A 25587-nucleotide genomic window follows, 5' to 3' on the forward strand; every position below is an offset into this window, starting at 1 on the left:
TCCTTCATATACGCCTTTACGTTACATCTCCATTCAAAGGTGCAATGTGCAATTATAGTAATTTATAATAAATATTATGTACAACAGGATAGTCAATACAACATAGAAATACAGTTGTATCAGCATGAATTAAGCAGTCTGATGGCCTGGTGGAAGAAACTGTCCCGGAGCCTGTTGGTCCTGGCTTTTATGCTGTGGTACCATTTCCTGGATGGTAGCAGCTGGAACAGTTTGAGGTTGGGGTGACTCGGGTCCCCAATGATCCTTTGAGCACTTTTTACACACCTGCCTTTGTAAATGTCCTAAGTAGTGGGAAGTTCACATCTACAGATGTGCTGGGCTGTCCGCACCACTCTCTGCAGAGTCTGTGATTGAGAGAGGTACAGTTCCCATACCAGGCAGTGATGCAGCTAGTCAGGATCTCTCAGTCATGCCCCTATAGAAAGTTCTTAGGTGTAGGTGTAATTTGCTTTGCATTTGCAAAGTGAATAAAGATTTCTGGCTTGATTCAGACTGGAGGCCTGTGACTAGAGTTGTTCCCCAGGAGTTGGTGCTAGGACCATTGCTATTTGTTATCTATTTCAGTAATTTGGATGGGAATGTACAAGGTATGGTCAGTGATTGTGAGTGACACTGAAATGGGTGGTGTCATTGACAATGAAGATGGTTATCAGGATTTTCTGAAGGATATTAAGCAGCTGGGTAACTGGGCTGCAGAATGGCAAATGGAGTTTGATTCAAATAGGCCTGAGATGTGGCATTTTGGGAAGACAAGTGAAGCTGGGACTTTCACAGGGAACTGTAGGGCTCTGGGGAGAACTGGAACTAGGAGTGCAAGTGCATGGCTCCCTGAAAATGGTGTCATGCATAGACAGGGCTTTCGGTACATTGGCCTTCATCAGTCAGAGTATTGAGTACAGATGTTGGGATGTTTTGTTGCAATAGTACAAGACGTTCGTGAGGCTGCAGTTGGAATGTGATTTTGGTCATCCTGCTATAGGGAAGGTGCCATTCAACTGGAAAGAGTGCAGAGGAGATTTACAAAGGTGTTGCAGGGGCTTGAGGGACTGAGTCAAGAAGGTTGAGCAGGCTAGGATCTTTTTCATTGGAATGTAGAAGAATGAGGAATGATCTTATAGAAGTCTTTAAAATCATTGTATTTATTTATTGATTATACAGAGTGGACTGTTCCTTCCGGCTCTTCAAGCCATACTACCCAGCAACCCCTGACCCGATTTAACCCTAGCCTAATCACGGGACAATTTACAATGACCAATTAACCTACTAAGTGATAAGTCTTTGGTCTGTGGGAGGAAACCAGGACATTCAGAAGAAACCCACACATTCCACAGGGAGGACGTACAAACCCTTTACAGAGGACACCAGGACTGAACTTCGAACTCCAACCCCCAAGCTGTAATAGTGTTGTGCTAATCATTACATTACCAGGCCACGCACTTAGTCTTTTTTCCAAGGTTGGGAAATCAAGAACAAGAGGGCATAGGTTTAAGGTGAGAGCCCATGGAATTACGGGAAAGTTACATACGTGGATAGAGCGTTGGCTGATTGGCAGGAAATAGAGAGTGGGAATAAAGGGATCCTATTCTGGTTGGCTGCCGGTTACCAGTGGTGTTCCACAGGGGTCTGTGTTGGGGCCGCTTCTTTTTACATTGTACATCAACGATTTGGATTATGGAATAGATGGCTTTGTGGCTAAGTTTGCTGATGATACAAAGATAGGTGGAGGGGCCGGTAGTGCTGAGGAAACAGAGAGTCTGCAGAGAGACTTAGATAGATTGGGAGAATGGACAAAGAAGTGGCAAATGAAATACAATGTTGGAAAGTGTATGGTTATGCACTTTGGTAGAAGAAATAAACGGGCAGACTATTATTTAAATTGGAAGAGAATTCAAAGTTCTGAGATGCAATGGGACTTGGGAGTCCTCGTACAGGATACCCTTAAGGTTAACCTCCAGGTTGAGTCGGTGGTGAAGAAGGCGAATGCAATGTTGGCATTCATTTCTAGAGAAATAGAGTATAGGAGCAGGGATGTGATGTTGAGGCTCTATAAGGCACTGGTAAGACCTCACTTGGAGTACTGTGGGCAGTTTTGGGCTCCTTATTTAAGAAAGGATGTGCTGACATTGGAGAGGGTTCAAAGAAGATACACTAGAATGATTCTGGGAATGAGAGGGTTAACATATGAGGAACATTTGTCCGTTCTTGGACTGTACCCCCTGGAGTTTAGAAGAATGAGGGGGGACCTCATAGAAACATTTCGAATGTGGAAAGGCGTGGACAGAGTGGATGTGGCAAAGTTGTTTCCCATGGTGGGGGAGTCTAGTACAAGAGGGCATGACTTAAGGATTGAAGGGCGCCCATTCGGAACAGAGATGCGAAGAAATTTTTTTAGCCAGAGGGTGGTGAATCTATGGAATTTGTTGCCACAGGCAGCAGTGGAGGCCAAGTCATTGGTGTATTTAAGGCAGAAATCGATAGGTATCTGAGTAGCCAGGGCATCAAAGGTTATGGTGAGAAGGCAGGGGAGTGGGACTAAATGGGTGAATGGATCAGCTCATGATAAAATGGCGGAGCAGACTTGATGGGCCGAATGGCCGACTTCTGTTCCTTTGTCTTACGGTCTTATGGAAAGATTTCATAGGAACCTGAAGGGCAACTTTTTGACCGACAAAGTGGTCAAAATATGGAAGGTATTGCTGGCAGAAGTGTTTGACGGAGGTAATTAATAATATTTAAAAGGCACTTGGACAGGTACATGGATAGATATGAGCCAAATGTGGACAAATGGGTCCAGCTTAGATGCAAATCTTTTTTGGCATGGACCATTGGGAAGAAAGACTTGTTTTTGTGAAGAATGGCTCTCTGCATAACCCCATGACTTCATCCAAGAGCAGCTCGGAGAATGGGTGAGGTAGGAGTGAGATTTAAGGATTCCTTAAAAGAACATCAGTGAGGATTGGATTTGAGTTGAAAAGAGAAAGATCTATTGGAAGCCAAAGGAACAAACTCAGCAGGTCTAGCAGCATCGATGGAGACAAATGAATGGTCCATCAATGTTGCCTGACCTGCTGAGTTCCTCCGGGATTTTGTATTTGTTCCTACGGATTTCCAGCAACCACAGAATCTCTTGTGCTGTAAGTCAACTGTGTTATGATCAGTGAGAAACTTCAAAGTAGAACAGATTGGCTATTTCTAAAATGCAACACTGAAAGGATACTGCACCATTCTATCAAGATATATGAGTTTTGAGGGAGTTGTGTTTTTTACGAAAAGGAAGTGGTTCAAAGGTAAGAATTATTACAACGTTTGTGGGAAATAAACTGAAGACAATTCTCTTCCAGAAAGTTTCAGGCTTCATAACATTAACACTAACCAGACCAAAATCTTCACAAATCCCAAACTTATCATAGAAGGATGTGGCACTGGAAAATCCTTTGCACAGTTCCAAAGAAAATAATAGCGTAATACAGTAGAATTAAAACTTGACTTAACTCAGACTAGAGCACTTACAAAGTTCAAGGTAAATTTGTTATCAAAGTGAATATATGTCACCATGTACTACCTTGAGATTTAATCTAACCAAGATTTTCAAAATTCGTGGGGGCAGTTTTTAAATTATTTTCATAATCTTTGACTTCTTGTTAAAGTACAGAAATTGGTTAATAGTATATTTTATTATCTGATAAGGTTTTTTTTTCTTTTTTTTCCCAGACAGCTTTGACTTTGGTAGTGGGTGTAGATCTTTTTCTAATAAAATTGCTTATACTCTAATACATGAAATAATCTAATCTATATGAATATAGAGTAAGGAGTTCACTAATGTGATGCAACATACTGTATCTGGTATTATTATATTTTTTCTTTTGTTTTATAATATGTATTCTCTTGGACTTTGTATTCTTCTATATAGAAATCAATAAAAATATCGGAAAAAAGAAAATAAAGATTCTTTTTCTTGCAGGTATTTAGAGGAAAATAAAGAAATTAAACAGAGGGCAAAATGGCGATGTTTGCAAACAGCTCATAAAACTACTAGATACTTTAGTAGATATACTTCTTTGGAACTGAGATCACTGCAATCTACAGCCTGTCATTTTCCTTTTAAGTATTTTCTTTTGAACTGACTAAACGATCCAGTGCTTTTCTGATATCCTGGAGGTTTTGGCAAACTAGATTCTCGAGAGTGCAGGTAAAACCAGGGCAGCCATTGCTTGGGGATGGATGCTGAGTTGAGGCCTAATGGCGAACGACAAGCACATGTTCAGCTCCAGTACTTCATGCTGATTAAAACATCGAGCAAGATTAAAATGATTGTGGACAAGAGCTGAAGATGAACAAGAGTTCGATGCCGTCTGCCTACATTTGACCAGTCTCCCTCCTCCCGCTGCTCCCAGCAGGCAGGAGGTACAGGAGTCGTGGGTCCCACACCACCAGGTTCGGGAACAGTTGTTGCCCTGGAGCCATCGGGCTCCCGAACTGGCTTCACTTACTCAGCGCTGAACAGGCTCTGCAGCTGTGGCCTCACTTTCGGGGCCTTAGCAGTTCATGTTCCGTGTATTTTTGTTTACTCTTTTTTTAAAAAAACTATTTGAGTGATTTGATCAAGGATTCAAGGCCGAGGGTGAAGGACAAACTGGCTCACTATGTGAGATTTACTCGCTGCAGCGTTGACCTAACTGCAGTTGAGGCCTGCAACCATTGTCATTCTCCTCAGCCCTGAACTGGCTCCATGGGCTAGGGACAGCAGCCATTGGGCTCCTGGACTAGTTTCACCCACCTCAGAACTAAATACGCTCCTTGACTGTGGACTCACTTTTGGGGACTCTGTGGTTAATAATCTGCGCATTATTTATTATTGTCTGCACAATACAATTTGTTCTCTTTTTGCACATTGGGTGTTTGAGTGTCTTTGTTGTGTGGGGTCTTTTAATGGGTTCAGTTGTGTTTTTTTTTGTGGCCGCCTGCACAAAGATGAATCTCAAGGTTATATGCAGTATAAACACGTTGATAATAAATGTACTTTGAACCCTGAAATTTGAATTGTGAAAAACTATACATAGACAAAGACTGACAAACAACTAATATGCAAAAGAAGACAAATTGTGCAAATAATGAAAAAAAATATTAGTGCGAGCATAAGTGGTAGAGTCCACAGGTTGTGATGGTTTCAGGTATTGCAAACACTGAGTTCCAACAATCAGATCCAGGTTATTGCTGTGGCTTGTCGGGGCAGACATAGGGCATGGCTTGCGTGGGCAGAGCTGCAAGTCCAACTGCGTAATAGAAAATACTGGGGACAGCACAAGTTGAGCCGACCGCACGGGCGTGGCAGCTCCGGGTGTATTTTGAGATGATGTTAATCATGTGCACAGGGGAAAGGAAAACATTGCACAGGAGACCTTACTCTCACTCCCTTCTTGTCCAATTCTCTTTAAGTGCTCTTGGCTCAGAGTCAGAATTTTAACTACACTTCAATTGCTTTTCAGTTAAAAATCTGCTACTACCTCCTTGAATTAAATAACTTGTTGAAACCTTTGCAATTCTTAAAGTGTGTGCTAATGGGCCACTCCAAGCTCTTCAGAAACAAAACATATAAAATCTAACTGTTCTTAGGTGAGAATTATGTCAACATAATTTTCACCTCCATAAATCTTTCAAAGTTGTAGCCCATGTTGAAAGGATGCATGGTGTGTTGGCCTTCATTTGTTGGAGGATTGAGTTCAAGGGCTGAGAGGTAATGTTTCAGCTCTACAAAACTCCAGTTACACCACACTTGGAGTATTGTGTGTTCAATTCCGGCCCCCTTATTATAGGAAGGGTGTGGAAGCTTTAGAGAGGGTGCAGGGGAGATTTAGCAGGATGAATACTGGAGTAGAGAACATGCCCTATGAGGATAGGTTAAGCAAGCGAGGGTTTTTTGCTTTGGAGCAAAGGAGGGTGAGTGGTGACTTGATAGAGGTGGATGATATAATAAGAGGCATAAATTGAGTGGACAGCCAGAGACTTTCCCTTGGGTGGAAATGATTAATACAAGGGGGCATAACTTTAAGGTGTCAGGGGGAAAGTATATGGGGTATGTCAGAGTTTATATATAGGTTTTTTACACAGTGAGTGGTAGGTGTGTGGAAGGTGCTGCCAGGGGTTGTGGTAGAGGCAGGGACATTAGAAACATTCAAACTACTCTTAGATAGGCACAAGGATGAAAGAAAAATGGAGGGCTATGTGGGTGAGAAGGGTTAGATACTTTATACTTTAGACTTTATTATCGCCAAACAATTGATACTAGAACGTACAATCACCACAGCGATATTTGACTCTGTGCTTCCCGCTCTCTGGATTACAAATCAATAGTAAATATTAAAAATTTAAATTATAAATCATAAATAGAAAATAAAATAATGGAAAGAAAGGTAGTGCAAAAAAACTGAGAGGTAGGTCCAGATATTTGGAGGGCACTGCCCAGATCCGGGTCAGGATCCGTTCAGCAGTCTTATCACAGTTGGAAAGAAGCTGTTCCCAAATCTGGCCGTACGAGTCTTCAAGCTCCTGAGCCTTCTCCCGGAGGAAAGAGGGACAAAAAGTGTGTTGGCTGGGTGGGTCGTGTCCTTGATTATCCTGGCAGCACTGCTCCGACAGCGTGCGGTGTAAAGTGAGTCCAAGGACGGAAGATTGGTTTGGAGCAGATTAAAGGGGTGGCACAATATTGATGGCTGAAGGGCCTATATTGTATTGTACTGTTCCATGTTTTCTGTTAACAGAACTGAACCTACACATAATTAGTCAGTACTATACTGGCTGCATTTTGATGGCAACACTTCCAAAGAGTATCTTTAATTTACCTGAGTAAATGGGATAGGAATTCCAGTTAAATCATAAGAATTTATTTTACAATGTGTTTCAAATAGGGGAAAAGAACTATTGATCTCACTCTCTTCATACAGCTGTGAAAGATACCGTAGTAGCAGCACGGATCAGCAACGCCTGCGGGATGTTCAGAATTAGAATACTCAGGCCTGGCCCTGTGAACTCTGAGAACTTGTAAGCATTACCTGGAGAGCACTGCACAAAACTAACACAGAGTGGTACTGTACAGGGAAACCTGGAAGTGTACTTCTGCAAACCTCAGAACTAAAGATCTTGATACTTGAGGGACTTTTGCAAAGCAGTGGCAAGGTGACCCATTTAGTCAATGCCATCAAAAGGAAGTAGAACGAGTTTCTTGGCTGCGCTGTATTTAAAGTGAGACTTATATTTACAGAGTGCTTTTCAAGTTCACTTCATGATATTCTAAGGCCGTTGAATAGTTTTGGAGTAAGGAACTGCTGGAGGAAGTGCAGCAAGAATTTGCAGACAGCAAACTGATAAAGAACAGACCATAAACACAAGATGTTCTGTAGATGCTGAAAATCCAGAGCAACACACACACACGACATGCTAGAGGGACTCAGCAAGTCAGGCAGCATCTATGGAGGGGGATGAGCAGTCGACATTTTGGGCTGAAACCCTTCATCAGGACTGGAAAGGAAGAGGGCAGAAGCCAGAAAATGAAGGTGGAGGGAGGGGGAGGAGTAAAATCTGGCAGGTGATAGGTGAAGCAAGGTGAGGGGGAAAGGTGGGTGGGTGGGGAGGGTTGATGAAGAAGTTGGGAGATGACGTTTCGGACTAAGACCCACATGCTGACGATTTATTCTCCTCCATAGATGCTGCCTGGTCTGCTGAGTTCCTCCAGCATTTTGTGTCTGTTGCAAAGGACAGATTAACTGCTTTAGACATTTTAATTAAATATTGGCCAGGGCAATGGAAATAACTCAGCTGCTTTTCCATTAAACTACATCTGTGGGATCGTTCAGATGCACTTCATAGGCAGACCTCCAAACTGGGTAACAAAATGGAATAAGACATCTTCAGTCAGGTTAGATAGTAGAACAGGAAAATTACTTATCTGGAAGATTCTGATCATAATTTCATTATTAGGACAGGCAGAGGGAATGATGTCAATATGAAATGCAAAATTTCAAAATTCCCACTGTTGTCTATAAGGAGTTTTTATGTTCTCCCTACGGATGCTTGGGTTTTCTCCGGGTGCTCTGGTTTCCTCCCACATTCCAAAGACATATGGGTTAGTATGTTAATTGGTCACATGGGTGCAATTAGGTGCTCATTGAGCCAGTAGGGCCTGTTACCTCACAAGCAACAGAAAATCTGCAGTCGCTGGAAATCCAAGCAACACACACAAAATGCTGGAAGAACTCAGCAGGCCAGCAGCATCTATGGAAAGGAGTACGTTTCAGGCCAAAACCCTTCTGAAGGATCTTTTGTGCATGGAGCATGTTACCTGGCTCCATTTCTAAATAAATAAATAACAACTTGTACAGAATTCCTTTATCAAGCAGTATTAGTGGACTTGCATGACTGGTGGTTGCTGTATCTGATATAGAACATTCATAAAATAATTAAAAGGGAATTGGAATCCTTGAGAGGAAAATATTGTCAATTTGCAGCAATGGTGGAATATGTACCTGGGGCATTGTTTTCATATATTTAGTATTTGTAAGTTGGGCTACATGATACCTGACAATGAGGTCCAGTCCTCTAGCATTTAATTGGATGTGGTCAATAGTCAATCATCCAGCATTGTTTGTTGATCACACAAAAGCTGTGTGCAGCCTAGAAGCTGAAGAGTAAAGGGTCCTCTGATTGATTGGCATTTCACCTAAGGCCCACGACCACTTGGGTGTGTGACATGGAACTGACTGGCGACTGAAGCTCGTCTTCTTGCCACAGGGTTACCTGCTTTGTATGCTGCTGAGGCCCCAGTGAGTGATGTTGCCTGATGTGTAGCTGGTGGACTGAAACAATAGCTGACCAGGGACAGGCTTGAGATAGTTTGCACCAGCTTGTGCAGTTGCAATCTCCTCATATGGAGAAAAAACAATGTGGATTCAGAACTGGGAGATGGTTGAATAGTTTCTGCAATAATGCACATCGTTGAATAAAACTATTAGATGGGGAATGTTTAAATTTGTATTAAAGACTAGCTTTGTCACATGTACATTGTAACGTACAATGAAATGCATTGTTGCATTGAGGATGAGCTGGTGGCAGCCCAAAAGTGTTGCCAGGTTTCTAGCGCTAACATTGCACGCCCACATCTTACAAGCCCTGACATGTGCACCTTTGGATTGTGGGAGGAAACCAAAGCACCTGAAGGAAACCCATGCGGCCACAGGGAGAACGTATGAACTTCTTAAAGGCAGCAGTAGGAAATGAACCCCACCCTGACGTTGATCAACACATAGATACATGGTATTCTGTTGAGGGTGACATCCAAAAGTTTGCAGCATTCAATCCTTCAAGGTACCTATCTATTTACTGATACCATTTTACAGATCTCCAATAGAGAAGAGGATATCTGAGAGGAAGGGAGTCCTAAAAATAGTCAAAAATAAAGTTAAGAACAAACGGATGGAAATGGATGTGAAAAGGTAGAATTCCTTCCCAGGATTGGTAGTTAAGATAGAAACTTTCATGAAGAGATTGGATATGCAGATGAGAAAGAGAGGGAGCAAGATGTGTGAATATGATCAAATTGAGTGTAAATGCCGTCATAGGCTTCTTATGCCCGTGCCTTGTTTTGGTATTCCCATGAACCGCAGGTTCTGAACAGCAATCCAGGATCTCCCTGCACTTCTGTTAGGTTGCACGGAGAGGTAATAAAATGCAATTCTGACCCCATGGGCCATCTAGTTCCCTGTATAGAGGTTTCTATTGAATTCAGAGAAGACTTTGTAACGTGCAAATTTAAAGGAGCTTTGCATCTCCAAAACTGCAAAAACATGTCACATTGTGGTACAGGGAACAAAATGTGAAATAGGTAATGGGATTGTTTACAATAAAATCAAAGTGTGTTACCAAACAGTTCTGAACAGTAAGAAACTATTTTTAGATCACAAAGCAAGTTGTATACATTTATATGTCAAGAAGACGAGAAAGAATTGAAAATTTGTTTCTATCTAGAATTATCTGCCGAGTGGCAAGCTTGATGAGAATCCCGAAGATATTTTTTAATAGACAATTGTGATTAACTAGAAACCCAGGACAGTATCAACGTTCATTTTCAAAACAATCTTAATTCAAGGACATTTCCAATTTCCTCCCTCCCCACAAATAACTTTGTGAATCTTTTCTGATATTACAGTATTTAGAGGTATGGATGAAAAGTTACAGTAATATTTGTGATTGAAAGATCAATCCAAGAAAATTTCATTCTCAAAAACATAGTTCAAAACTTAATCCACACTGCAAAGGCTAATTAAAGGAAAGGTTAGTAAATAATGTGTACTTCATCCTCTGGAGGGATTAATAATACTGGGATAATATATGATAAATGTTAGATTTTAAATTCTTTAGAATCAGAATCAGGTTTCTTATCACTGTCTTATATGATGTGAAATTTGCAACAGCAAGTACTTAAATGTGGAAATCTGAAGCGATACTTTAAGCCAAAGGAACTCAGTATTATATAATTGTAATTTGCAAATCAATGAATGATATGTGTACATTAGAATTCATTTACAAACTTGTGTAAAGTTTGTGCCTAAAATTCTTTTAGTTTAGAACTGATCTTCAAATTCTGTTTTTGTATCTTTGTGATTAAAACTCCATGCTACTGGAGGTGATTGTAAATGATTCTTAAAAGCCGTGAAGGTGACATTTTATTGGCCTCACCCTTCTCCCTCAAATTCTGTACTTGAGTTCAGTGTATGTATAAAGAAAGATTATTTTCCATATCAGCACTTATCAGATCCCCTAGAAATTGCTCAAATTTCTTTCAAGGTAAAATCAAGCACCATTTAGAAAGAGGTTAATTAATAACGCAGAAATTTAAATTTAAAAATAAACTTTAAAAATTCCATTGTTTTTATTCATCACAATTGTACAATGAAGAGCAGCGTACTACACAATCCTGTAAACAACTCGATTATAAATCTGATTTACATTTATGCATAATAATGAAATAATATAGAAGCACCAGGTTCAGCTATCTCAATGACACAATATTTAGGAAGAACCTTTTAATTTACAAGCACTTAATAAATAGAATGGAATTTTTACATGACCCAGCTAAGGGGTTTTACAAAAATAAATAAAAGTGATGTAAGCAAGGCTCTATAAACAGGTACCAGTGTTATATATTACAATTCTTTACCATAATAATAGCTAATTTTAATGAAAGTGCATCATCCAACTTGGAGCATGGATGGTAAACAGAAAACATTGAAAGTGATACCTTGCAACTGACCTATTAGGCCAGTTCATTTCATGTATCTTTAAATAGTAAAGCTCTCTGTCCCATTTATACAAACATGCTAAAACATTTACTCAGTCTTTAATTAACTGGAACACACTGTGCAGAGGTTTGAAGTTGAACAGATTATGAACAGCCACATGAGCATTTGAAACTAGAAGACCCAACTAAGGGATGAGCTATTCCCATAACTGAAAAATGGAGGCAGTTTAATAAGACTAAGAGGAGGCTTTTCAAACACCTCTTTTCATCCAATGGAAACTCTCCGAGATTATTCTGGAGCTGATAATTATGAATATGCATTAAGCAAAATGAGAATGAGTCTTCAGGAACTAAATTTATCTTCAACTGATATTTTAAGGCTACTGAAACCATTCATTGGAGGTGGAAGAAGGCAAAAAAATTGCTGGAGGAACTCAGCAGGTCAGACAGCATTTATGGAGGGAAGTGAACAGTTGATGCTTTGGATTGAGACCCTTCATCAGGGTGTGAGATATTCAGATTCTACATTGAGAAACTATTCAGGGAAAGATGATAGAGATTCACGTTAATTGGGGGTCATTGAAATTTTCAGAACGAGATCGGGGAAGGCATTGTTTTGTTTTTTGTTGAGATACAGCCCTTCTGGCCCTTCGAGCCACACCACTCAGGAACTTCCCAAGCCTCATCATGAGACAATTTAGAATGACCAATTAACTCTACCAACCGGAATGTCTTTGGACTGTGAGAGGAAACCAGAGGACCCAGGGAAAACATACAAACTCCTTACAGGCAGTGCTGCTCTCTCCTGTATTAGCACATTGTTAAACATATATCCCTGCCAATTAATGCACAGTTTGAGACAGGGTCACTTAATAATCTGGCTAGTTGTATATTCAGGGAGCCATTCCTCTACACTGTAGCAAAAAGGGTAAATTTTGGGTATCTGGAATATGTGCTTGAACCAGTTACTGGTGTTGGAATATTCAAAGGGTTCTGCTAATTGGGATGTGATCCCATTGTTAATATTTAATTCTGCAGTTACCTGTCTAAATTTCTAATGTTAAAGTAGATGACTGTTGCCATTGAAACTGTAGTTAACTGTAATCTTTGTGTTTGAAAGGTGTTTGAGGTGTTCACACATTGTGTGAGGAGAGGAGAATTAGGTTCTCTCCAGAGGATCTGTTGAGTTGAATAAAGGCCTTTATATCACCAACTTCAGTAACCCAGTCAGTCACATCAGGACCACAGCTCAACCACATCACCTCGCCTTGGCTCAATATATCCAAAATACTCGAGAAGAGCAAAAGCCTATTGATCACTTTGTTAAAACTACCAACTCTTTTCTCTGCCACAGAGCTTTACACCTCCACCATGAAAAAGTTTTCCCAAAACTAGCAACGTTATTTCTAACTATACTAAAGTTTGTCCTTACTTTATGGATGACAAAGAAATTGGTGGAGGGATAGATAATGAAAAAAGGATATCTAAGAATACTGTGGGACAGGGGTCAGCTGGAAAGTTGGGCAGACCAGTGGCAGATGGAATTTAATCCGGGCATGAGTAAGGTCATGAAGCTTGGGAAGTAAAATTCTGGTCAGAAATATAGAAAGGTGACAAGACCACAGGAGTATTGATGGACAGAGAGACCTTGGGGTGCAAGTCCACCCCTCCTTAAAAGTGATAACATATGTGGATAGGGTAATGGCAAAGGTATTTAGAATGCTTGTTTTCATAGGCAGAGCCATGGAGTATCAGAGTTGGAACATCACACCGGGCAGATCACACTTAGGATGTGGCAGCAACAGAGATGGCAGAAGAAATTCACCAGGATGGTATATGGAATGGAACACTCTCATTACAAAAAGAGATGCATTCGCTGAAATTATTCTCGCTGGAACGTAGATCCAGTGGGGTGGGGGGGATGACCTTATAAAGATTTATAAAAATACAAGGTTGGAAAAGATAGATAGTCAGGTTCATTGTCTCCAGGCAGTGGAATCTAGAGATAGAGAGCACAGGTTAAAGGTGGGAGGTGTGAAATTTAAAGGAAATTTGGGGAGGGGGGAGGTAAGTTTTTTTTTTATACAGAGTGTAGTGAACATCTAATTTAGCTGCCCAAGGGTATGGTGGAGGCAGGTACAATTACAGCACTTAAAGATGTTTGGACGGGTACTTGGATAGGAAAGGAAAAGAGGGATATGGGCTTAATGCCAGCAAACAGGAAAAATGTAGATAGACATAACAATCGGCATGTACAAGGTGAGTTATATGGGTCTATTTCTATGCTGTACTTTTCTATAACTATGGTTCTTTACTACTGAAGCATTTGGGTGTGATTGGCTTGTTTTCTTGTCTTCGTTTCACCTATCAATAAAAAATAACTTCCTGTCTAAATCAGTTCCTCTCCTAGGTCTCATGCGTAAATCAACCTTTAACATTCCACATCCCTTTGATTATAAGTCTCATCTATCTTCATAATCCAACCTGGAAACTTTCTGATGAATCAGTGCTGCACTCCGAGTGCCGATCAGAGTACCCAATAACCAGCGCACTAAATATCCAAAGCAACATTTCCTTTATATTGCAATCTTCTCGAGTAAAAGCGAGTATTCCATTAGTAGCTTTGATGATTTTTATCCATAATTACCAAACACAAGTTCCCAAATCTCATTTGTCTTCAATTGCTGTAAAACATAGAAAATACTGTAGAACATCACAGCATTAGGAGGCCATGAAGTTGTGCCTAATTTTAACCCTAAGATTAATCAAATCCTTCCTTCCTACATAGCCCCCCATTGTTCTATCATCCATGTGTCTATCCTGATAGTTTCTTAAATGTCCCTAATATATCTGCCTCTACTACCACCACCACAACTTGTAATAGATCGATCGTTCTTTTGATCCAAAGCATTTACTTGTGTTTAGTTGCATTTACCCGTGTTTTGGCAACATGCTTAATCCATCAATTTACTTTGTTAGAATTGTTTGAGGTGTCAAAGGCTGATCTTAGAGTATGATTTGATTCTCCCTCTATCCTCTGCTGCCTATAAATATTTTTATAATGTATGTCATAACTTTAATTCCTTGATGGTTATTTTTGGTTGCAGTTTTTAATGCAGAACCTTACTAGAAGTTGATGAAAAGTTACATTAATTTAATTACTCCAAATTTCTCAAAGTTCTTGGTCCCTCTGTTCTTAATTATAGATTCTAAAAGATTCTTACAGAGTTAGACTAATTTCTGCAATTCTCTCTTTTAGTTTTCTTAAATTATGAAGTTACACATACAGATTTTCCATTCTTGGTGCATTATTCCTGAATTGGGAGAACTTTGGAAGATTATGACAAAAGCATTTACAACTTCATCGCTCGCTTTCTTCAGAAACCTGAATATTTCTTAACCTTTCATGTAATTATCATTTACAGTATAGTTTTCTTCCTTGCTTAACTTGATTAAACAGTACTGAGATGTTGATGCAACTTTGCCATGGATGGTCCCAAGCCTGGCTGTGAAGAGGAGGGCTGAACATGGAGTTAGCAACTTCATTCCTAAAAACCCAGGGCTACAGAAAGCCAACAGAAGCTCCAAAGTCCTCATCGCTGACAGAGGAAGGATATTCAAAAATGGGCACCTGGGAACACGTGGGGACAACGTAAAAGACTGGCCAAGGACAGCTGACTCTGGTGAGCTGCTGTTGGCGGCCTGTGCCCCAGTATGGTTGATGGACTTAAGAAGAAGAGTCATTGATTCATTATTATGTATCTACATTATTCTCTTTTCAGCTGTGGAGATTGACATATTAATTATTGAACAAATCTGCCACTATGTTTTTCCTTTTCCAGATTTGTTTTTAAAGGGCTTTGTTTGGTTCACCTTGCTTTTGTGTAAGTAATTTACTTTCCTACTATTCAACACCACCCCAATGCCAAACACATACATAATAACATTATCAATATTAAATTTATTTTCTGATTTTTGCTGTAAAGCAATATTTCTATCAGTACAGTCAATCATGTTGCGAAAATTAAATACACGTGATATACACTCTCTTCAATTGATTCAGAGAACATTCCATGACTCTTTTATGCTGTAGATATGTTATCTAAAATCCACATAATCACTTATGTGAATTTTCCTGTTATTGTTGCAACATTGAGACATAGTATGTGTGGAACATGACTCAGTTATCATTTATCATTGTTAGTTAAGCTTTATTGCCTTTGCTCAGGACAATGATATTACAGTGCTACTCCTTTCTCTAAGTATAGAATATACATTATTTCAAGAGTGTTTATGACAGCAAATGATTAGAATAGTGAACATTTTATATCAGAGAGAATCTATAGCTGGGTGATGTAAAAGATTCCTAACAGATAAAGCCACAGTTTTTGAAGTTGACATGCAAAGAACATTAGATGGCAGTACAAGAAAGGCCTGAAACATAAAAAGGCTGAGCATATCACGATGGTCTCAGTACCAAGCTATTTCTATGTCAAACTATTATTGTCTTTTAAATCTTTTTATCTTCCCATTTACACGGCTTATGTTGCCACTTTTCTTTGCCTCATTGAAAACGTTGACTATTTGGTTATTACCAGGCCAAGGTCAATCATTGCACTGGATCAATTCCATTGATAGCTTATTTGAAACTTTCAATAATGTGATCTAAATTTGATATATGCAGTGTCTTGCAGCAGAAGGCAATTATTCCCTGGAAGAAAAATATAATAATGACACCACTGTTGTCAAGTTTGCTTTTACGAAAAATCTTGGATGAGACACCATCTTTGGTCACATGCTAACTGTATGTGAGAATATCCGCTGTCTGTCATGCTCAGTTTCCCAGATTTAACTCTGTTATTTTATTGGAACTGTGAAGACAGGAGAATGGGTTTGAGGGGGATAGTAAATCAGCCGTGATAGAATGGCAGAGCAGACCTGATGGGCCAAATGGCCTAATTTTGCTTTACATCTTACGGTCTTAAGTGAATACAACCTGTAACTGATACTCTTAAAAATATTTAACACTGGTGACCATAAGTGAACTTCTGACCCTTATATTTAACAAATTCCTCTACAATAGATCTTAACAGATATTGAAAATATCTCACACAATACAGTTTTTTCATACTGCAACAAATATTCACTGAGACATACAAAGAGGAAACCTTGAATGAAAAATCATGTCTTTTTCAAAAATACTTGTCTTATCGGCATATGTAGTACATTTTGCTTTAAGTTTATGTAGAGTCATAGAAAAGTACTGCAAAGAAACAGGCCCTTTGGCCCATCTAGTCCATGCCAAGCCATTTAAACTAAGCCATATAATGTGGCATTTGGGAATTTCTGCAGAGGTCAAAAGATTTTTGTTGGAAAATTACAGACTTTCAATTTATTTAAAATGAAACTATTATTCACAATATATTCCTTGCAGAGATTCCATGTAAAACTTGACCATGGAGAAAAGCAGTCATTCTCTTACCTTGTAAAAAGTGATCAGTGGAAGAGAGGTTTCTACTGCAGCTGCAATAAATACATACACTCATTTTCCCAATAAAAAACTTTTTTCAATTTATCTTCGGCAACTTAGTAGCAATGTTCCCCTTTGTTGTGTTTTGTTAGTACTTGAAATGCTATTGTTATAGCTCTGATAAACTTGCAAAAACTTAGGATAAGTTTTCATACGTTACACTCATCACAACAAGCAGAAGGTGTCTTGTATTAACACAGACATTTTTTCTTAATGCAAAGGTAGGTTCTTTGCTCAGTGTTTGTAATACCTGTTACATTTTATAGTGACATTTGCTCTTTGTCAATTTAAAATTACACTCAGTGGCCACTTTATTAGGTACACCTGTACACTTGCTCGTTAATACAAATATCTAATCAGCCAATCACATGGCAGCAACTCATTGCATAAAAGCATGCAGACATGGTCAAGAGGTTCAGTTGTTCAGACCAAACATCAAAATGTGGAAGAAACGTGACCTAAGTGACTTTGACCTTTGAATGATTGGTGGTGCCAGACATAGTGGTTTGATATCTGAGAAACTACTGATTGCATGGGATTTTCACAAAAACAGTCTCTAGGTTTTACAGAGAACGGTGCAAAAAAACCATGTTGTGAGTGGCAATTCTGTAAATGAAAATATCTTGCTATGAGAGTGGCCAGAGGAGAATGGCCAAACTTGTTCAGGCTGGCAGGAAGGTGATGTAACTCAAATAACCAAACGTTACAACAGTGATGTGCAGAAGAGCATCTCTGAACACATAACGTGTCGAACCTTGAAGTGGATTGCCTACGGCAGCCGAGGACCACAGAAGGTTCCTCTCCTGCACCTAATAAAGTGGCCACAGAGTGTCGGTACTAATTTCTGATTTGAAATTGGAAGTTCTGAGTTGTCTCTGGTGGATTCAAAATTCAGGCATTCCCATGGTCATTGCCAAGTCTAAACGTTATAAATATCATTGCAAAGCTGTTTAAAACTGAAATTATCACAAGCCCACTTTCCTAGCACAGCTGAAACTTGTGTATTCACTTGTCTGGCCCAGTGCAAGACTGTCATCTAAATCAATCTGGAAAATTTAACATATTCCACTTTGAAGTCCTGGGTAATCTATATTTGAGTATAGGTGACAAAATCTATCTATTCAGGGGTTCCCAACCTTTTTTATGCTGTCAACCAATTCCATTAAGCAAGATGTCCATGGTCCCCAGGTTGGGAATTCTTGGTCTATAATAATGCCCACTGCTTTGAAAAATTTTTTAATATATTAAAAAACTCATAATTAAATGATCATGAGCCTTTGAATGTGGATGAATAAATCAGCATTTTTTTTTACCTTTTTGATGAAGTCACAATTATCAATCAAGAATGTTATTCTATTAAGAAATTTGGCTCTGTGAGTGGCAGGTTTATTATTTCCTTTAATAAGGATAATTTGTTCCATTCCTAACAAATCCGATTTGTTCTGCGCTGTGGGTTCCATGATCTTATAAAACTGACAGATAAAAATGTACAGATTTGTAAAGGTGCTGCTAACTTCTGATTGCCTTGCTGGCTGCTTGACTTGGATTCCATTTTTGATGTAGGTGGATAAGGTCACATGCTTCTGTCAGACCACTCTTGGGTCTCTCCATCAGACAGCATATGGCCAGGTAAGTTCAACTCTTTTTCTCTATCTGACCTGAAGCATATTGGAAGTAGTTGCTACTACCATCCCTGAGGCTGTATCTTAGGAGGAAAAATTTTAATTTCAATTCCCATTCCCATTCTGACATGTTGGTCCATGGCCTCCTCTTGTGCCAAGAGGAGGCCACCCTCAGGTGCAGGAGTGGCACCTTATATTCCATCTGGGTAGACTCAAACCTGAAGGCATAAATATCGATTTCTCCTTCTGGTTAAAAAAAAATTCCCTCCACCTCCCCTCGTCTTCTATTCCGATAATGAGCTCTTACCTATCCTCACCTGCCTATCACCTCGCCCGGGTCCCCTCCTCCTTCCCTTTCTCCTATGGACCACTCACCTCTCCTAACAGATTCTTTCCACTCCAGCCCTTTATCTTTTCTACCCACCTGGCTTCAGGTATCAACTTCTAGCTATCCTCCTACCCCCCCTCGCTCCCCCTCCCTTTCTATTCTGGCATCTTCCCCATTCGTTTCCAGTCCTGAAGAAGGGTCTTGGCCCAAAACATTGACTGTTTATTAATTTCCATAGCTGCTCTCTGACTCGCTGAGTTCCTCCAGTATTTTGTGTGTGTTGAAGAGGGTAAAGAATATTTCTTAAAAAGCAGCCATCTATCAGACTACACAGTTAGTAAATGTTGTATGTCTTGTTTAACCTATAGACTACATATGTACTTAAAATGTACAGTTAAAAATATACTTCACAACACGGCACCAACAGAAAATCCAAGTCAAATGAGTACAGCAGCCTCTTCACTGTTTCAATAACCTTGCTTTTCAATATAATGTACTGGAACTAAGAAAAAGCTTCACTGCATCAGTGAGTTCAGTTAGAATAGAAAGGTCCCCTACTGCAGTAAATATTGTTGTCAGAATTAACTATAGATATTGCTCCAGACATAACCATTAGCAGCTATTGATGAAAGGGGACTTTTCTCAGGGCTCAACTGCACCGCAGTTTCTGGCAACTCAAAACCAGGTTTAAAGCTACAGATTGTATAAACCAGTATGTTTTCTTTTTAATACCCTAACTGAGTGCAGAGTATGCCAATCCAACAGATAAGAGAGTTGTGTTTACCATATATGGCTGTAGTATTTACAATAGATAAAAATTAACTCTAAGGAAGTAATAAATATGGAATAAAATGAATTTGAATAATGGAGCACCAGACATGGGAGAGCATGCTCTTAAAGGTTAGAAGGATATTTAATAAATTATACAAGTAATGTCAGCATAATTTTAACTGATGATTCATATGGATTAGTGACATTGCTTGGAAAGTATTTTGAAATCTAGAGTTCAAAACCCAATAAAGTGCCTTAAAACAGCGGAATTAAAAAGCATATCCATTAGATATGTTCGAATAATTTTGATTTTGTTTATGTTCACATTAGATGAGGAAGTAACTTAGAAAATTGAGACAAGGAAAATTGAGACATTGTGGGTACCATTTCTGAATTATTTTCAAAATCTTTGATTTGTTATTATGTGCAGATGTTGGCTAATAATATATTTTACTACATGCTAAGGATTTTTTCCTTTTTTCTTTCTTTACCGAACAGCTTTTCTTGGTAGTGGGTTTAGATTTTTTTGTATAATAAAATTATTATTTTCAATATTATGATTCAATTTAATTTACATGAATATGGGGTAATGGGACTACAAGTGTGATTTAAATATATTGTAATTGATATATAATATATATCCTCCTGAACTCTGTAACCTTTTATGTAAGCAATCAATAGAAATATTGGAAGGAAAATTGTGGCAGTAGATAGAAACTCCTCCTACTTAGGGCTCTAACATCAAAGTAAACCGATTTCCAATTATCTTCTTCCTTGGGGAATTCCTATTTGCAATATGAAAACTGTGATAAAGTGAGGCTTTTTTAATTTTGCAGTGATGTTATCCATTAAACAGCTCAGTCTGTGTGTTCTTGTTTGAAAGCTCACAAACACAATGTGCAGCACGAATCTCTAGCTTTGGGTTTGTATGGCGGACACCATTTAAACAGGGTGAAATTAGAGAATAAAAGCCGCTCAAATAAGCGCATAATTTTTTGGCACTCAACACAATTTTGGTGGGCCAAAACGACCCTTAGATCTTTGGGTATTCTTATCATTAACTAAAACAGTCAGAAGCTGAACATTTGTTTTTTTTATCTCACTACATCCGCTTATTAAAGGTGGTCTTGATTCATCCACAAGCTCTATACATCACAGGCATTCAGTAATTCAGGCCTTTTCTAAACAATCACACCCACTAAAACCACATATTAGAGCACAACGGTAAATATACAAAAGCAAAAAAAAAAATTGATTATGTGTTGATGTAAAGTTAATGGAATTTTATCAGATATTAATCAGATATTATCAGTTCTAATTTTTCCATGGACGTGGACTCCTTTGACAAGTTTAGCATAGAAGCCTTTCCCAATCAATCTCAATATAGTATGTGATGACATACACCTATTCTGATAATACTTTGAATTTTCCCTCGACTCTAATTAGCATATCAAGCATAACCAGCCGCACCTTACTCTCACCCAGTCCCACCGACCTGCACTCAGCCCAAAACCCTCCATTTCTTTCCTGTCCATATATTTACCCAATTTAACTTTAAACGACAACATCCCCCTTGGATTTTTGACCTGAAACATTCACTGTTTCCCATCCCACATAGTTTGCCTGACCTGCTTTTGTTTTATTTCAGACTTCCAGCATCTGTTGTTTTGGGGGAATCTTTCAATGCCATGTAGCACCTCTTAAACTAAAATCTTTCCCAGAACTTACATGTTTAAAAATCCGCAGTGAGAATATGAAAAGATGGGCTCATTTCTTGTTCACGTTTTGCCATTATCTAGTTAGGAAGCGATTGAAATGGTCCACATGGGTGAGGTCACTCATTGTGAGGGCGTTAGAACTAAAACAACATGTTAACGCCGACAACGGCGGGTTTTGGAAATAGAACCCACGCCTGGATTAAAGCAGCTAACGCCGAGCATGATAGTACAGACTAGCAAATTACTGGGCCGTAGAAAATATATTTACAGAAGTGTTCATTTGATCAATCTGCAAACTTTCCCAATAAGTGAAGAGCCGGGGCTGTTATTCCCATTGACACGCTGTGTGTGGAGCTTCCTCATAGAAAGCGAATTCGGTCGGTCCCTCGCGGTTAAGTTTTCAGCCTGCCTGCTCCCCCAGAGAAGCAGGTTACCGTAATATAGATATTTCATATTATAATTAAGACGAATTAGCTGAAGCAGCCTTCATAAGAAAACGATGCTGAAACGCTTCCGAACAGCTGAATACATACTGGACTTTCAATTGGCATTCATGATGCTTGAGCTCTAAAACACAAGGCTGCTTGCGGGACTGCGGGGCGTTTGCATCATTTGGCCTCGCAAACCGGAGTTGCAGAAAACCCGCTACGTCCTGATCCTCTCCAGTAAGCAGAATTGGGAAACCATGGGAGAATTACTTCAATTCGCCCTCAGCCGCTATACAATCCGCACACTTACATAACGTTGACACATGGATTGAACGAATCGCGTGTGTGGCATAAGATTAAATCATATGAATTCGTAACACCGGCGGAGCCGTAAATGCGGTCTAGGAAACGGGACCCTGCGAGCCACGGGCCGGGCTTGAGGCTGGGTGGACCTCGTTGGAAACAGGACTCACCAGGAATCTCAAACCGGAGCCCTGGAGGCGTTCCCGTGAGACGGGGCTGGGACCCTCGTACGCGGCGATCCCAGCTTGGGTTTAAATGCTGGTCTGGAGGTCGTCGCCGTTCAGGAGAGTCCGCTGCGTTTCGGTGACGTCCTGCAGCCTTGACTTGTCCTGGCGGCTGTCGCTGCGGTCTACCTCGTCCAGGCCACTGACCTTCTGCAGGCACAGCACGTTCTGAAAACTCTTCTTGAAGTTGTCGGACAGAAAGGCGTAAAGGATCGGGTTGGCACAGCTGTTGGCGTACGAGAGGAGGACTATGAACTCGAAAACGCCTTTGGAGGCTTGTGTAGGCAGGACGTTCACCCCCAGCGGGACCAAGTTGAAAATGTAGAAGGGCAGCCAGCAGCAGGCAAAAGCGGCCACCACGATGGAGACCATCTTGGTGACCTTCTTCTCGGACTTCTTGCGCTTGGACGATCCGACACGGATGCCCGAAGCCTTCACCTTGAATATGATCATGAGGTAACAGAGGCAGATGATGGCGAAGGGCAGGACGAAGCCCAGCACGAACGTGTAGATGGTGAAGGCGGTGTACCACATCTGGTCCTCGCTGGGGAAGATGATAGTGCAGCTGCTGTTTCGGGGGGCGTTCTGCACCACCCCCGAGTAGATCATGATGGGCAGGATGACCAGCAGCGAGATGAACCACACCGCCACGTTCACCAACTTGGCCACCCTCGGCTTGCGCCACCGCGAAGACTTGATGGGGTGAACCACGGCCAGGTAGCGGTCGACGCTCATCGCCGTCAGGCAGAAGACGCTGGTGAACTGGTTGATGCCGTCCACGGTCATCAGGATCCTGCAGCAAGCCTGACCGAAGGGCCAGTATCCCATGGCCACTTGGATGGCGATGAAGGGGAGCCCGGCCATGAAGAGCTCGTCTGCGATCGCCAGGTTGAGGATGTAGATGTTGGTGACTGTCTTCATTTTGGCGTATCGCAGGATGACATAGATGACCAGGGTGTTGCCGCTCAGTCCCACCACGCACACCACGAAATAGATGAATGGTAGGAGCACGCTGCCTCTCATGTCTAGGAAGAATGGCTTGGTGTTGTTTTGGGTGAGATTGGACTGGATCTCGGTGGAGGCATTGCTCCCCTCGTAGGCTGCTAGTATCCACTCGGGTGTCGGAGAAAGCTGCGGCGATGTGTCCTGAGCCATGGCGAGTTACCCGGCTGAGCTATTCACTGACCATTTCTACCTGAAGCAAAGACAGGTTTAGTCAGCACCGGCCACTGCAGATGCTCATCCCGCGCCGCCGCAGGGAGAGACGGGTACTGAACTTCAAAGAAAAAAACAGAAAAAGAAATCAGTCAGAAAAATAAAATTATCACGGGTTCCTGACACTAATTGTAACCGCTGCCGAACATTGAGTGTTCAGCAGGTTTACACACGGCTCGATGTAGGAAATCGATTGATACCGCTTCAACTGTTATTCCTAAATTCTTATTCATGAAAGGACATCTTGCACTCCTGACTGGGTGTCGGTGTAATTAACTCCCTGTCCGTTCTCCCTAAACAAATGATGTATATGTAAAACACCTTTACGCGACCAGAACCTTAAACTGATTCTGCCGCTTGGGAAACCTTTTTCCATTTATTTGACGAAAACCGGATTCAATTGAGTTTAAAATAAATAAATCCCCCCCCCTTTTTTTAAAAATATAGAAACTGCAACATGACAACAAATTATAAACAGCCACTTGCCAGGAATTTCCGGGAGCCACCTTCCTGAATCTCTTCTCTGATCAGCAGAATGGGGAGTTGGTTTCTAACCAACGCTTCACGGGCGGACGTGTCTAAGGACGTTATAGAACCCCAGGACATTTGCAATCGGAGCAACTAGAATGGTAAAGATCTCATGAACTGCGTCTTGAGATTGAGGAGGGCTCGCTGAGAAAGATGAGAGTTGGTATAGCGAAGGTAAACCACCTGTGGTTGGTGTTCACGATGGCCAGAGGGAGAAACAGGAAAATATCCTGCTTGTTAGCGATGTTTAAGACGTGACGCCACATTTAGAAGGCATACACTGGACACTGAAATACTCTCGCTCCTGATCACACTAAACCATAGACACGACCGGTACAACGAAACCAAAACACCTGTAAAAGACACTTACCGTCCCGGCGGCGGAATAAAATCAAGCGAGTCGAAATTATCTTTTTAGAAAAAACCCTAAACCGCTTAATTTCACACAGAGCCAAGGACGATACTTATATAGTCCTGTCGCATTTTATAAACACCTCTTTTGGTGTTGCCGAAGTGGATGTGGTTTATTGGGGATCTCGCTCATTCCCAGCGAGAGTGACTGCCGGCGCCGCTCTTTGCTTCCGCTGTTGCAAGCACACGGGGCGAGAGAGAAGAGAGAGCTGTGCATGCTGCTTACAACTCATGTTAAGTATCTCTGGCGTTTCCAGCGTATTCTTCTACGTCAGGTTCGGGAGAGATAGCGGCAGGCGGGGAGCCGTAAGGAAACACAGACAGACAGACAGACAGACACACACACACACACATACAAGTGGAGAAGGAGCTAAAGGGATATCATTGTCCTAAAGTGACTGGTAAATGACATTGGAAGTTTAACCCCATTAAGTATCCTGATACGTATCTGGCTCTGATTCGCGATACTTCGAGCCCTGGAGTAAACGGCAACATTGTATTCCAGATTAAGGGCGGAGCACTTTTTCCCCAGGAGGTGTGGGGATCTTCAGTCTAGAATTTGGGGATCGCACTGAACCGACACTTGAGAGCATCTGTTTAGCGGTTTAGGGACTGGGCTGCGGAGAGTTCCAAAGACTAGGGAGAGATGCAGAACGTTAGCAACTTTGATAATTGGGCGAGAAATGACAACATAGAAATGCCGGCTGGAAGTTTTAGTTTGTTGAGTTGGATGCATTGCGCGGGTGGGTGTAACAGTAAATAGGCTAAATCCGGTCTAACAATCTTGTTAATGCGTGTGCGAGATTCAAGAAGCGCTGAGGTCACAGTCTCGGGATTGAAGCGAGGAAGGAATCTCGGAAACGGGAGCTGAGAACGGTCGCCGGGCCTGGCGCGGACAAGCCAATGGGAAAACCCGTCAGAACAGCGGGAGTGAATGGGCTTTTTTTTTGGCATTTTCTCAAACTCAAATTATTTAAAAATAAATCTCTAGTAGTACCGAACACGAGGAATTCTGCAGATGCTGGAAATTCAAGCAACACACATCAAAGTTGCTGGTGAACGCAGCAGGCCAGGCAGCATCTCTAGGAAGAGGTACAGTCGACGTTTCGCGCCGAGACCCTTCGTCAGTAGTACCGACATATTTTTCTTTCTCGGTACGATGTAACTGGACTTTATTTGATGCTGTTGCGGATTCAAC

General features: G+C 40.9%; 1 protein-coding gene across 2 annotated transcripts; it reads right to left on the bottom strand.

Moving 5' to 3' along the window:
- Window positions 1-10944: 10944 nt before the first annotated feature.
- Window positions 10945-24466, bottom strand: LOC134360309 (somatostatin receptor type 2-like). 2 transcript variants are annotated; one of them, XM_063074526.1, is made up of 2 exons: window positions 24349-24466; window positions 10945-23511 (listed from the first exon to the last, which is right to left on the bottom strand). In XM_063074526.1, exon 2 carries the CDS (start codon window positions 23388-23390, stop codon window positions 22263-22265), a length of 1128 nt encoding a protein of 375 aa, XP_062930596.1. In that variant the 5' UTR covers window positions 23391-23511; window positions 24349-24466; the 3' UTR covers window positions 10945-22262. The 2 variants fall into 2 exon arrangements, with proteins under 2 accessions (XP_062930596.1, XP_062930597.1); XM_063074527.1 differs by having other exon boundaries at window positions 10945-23430; window positions 24349-24414.
- Between the last annotated feature and the right edge of the window lie 1121 nt (window positions 24467-25587).

The sequence above is a fragment of the Mobula hypostoma genome, chromosome 22 (assembly GCF_963921235.1).
Source record: "Mobula hypostoma chromosome 22, sMobHyp1.1, whole genome shotgun sequence".
NCBI lineage: Eukaryota > Metazoa > Chordata > Chondrichthyes > Myliobatiformes > Myliobatidae > Mobula > Mobula hypostoma.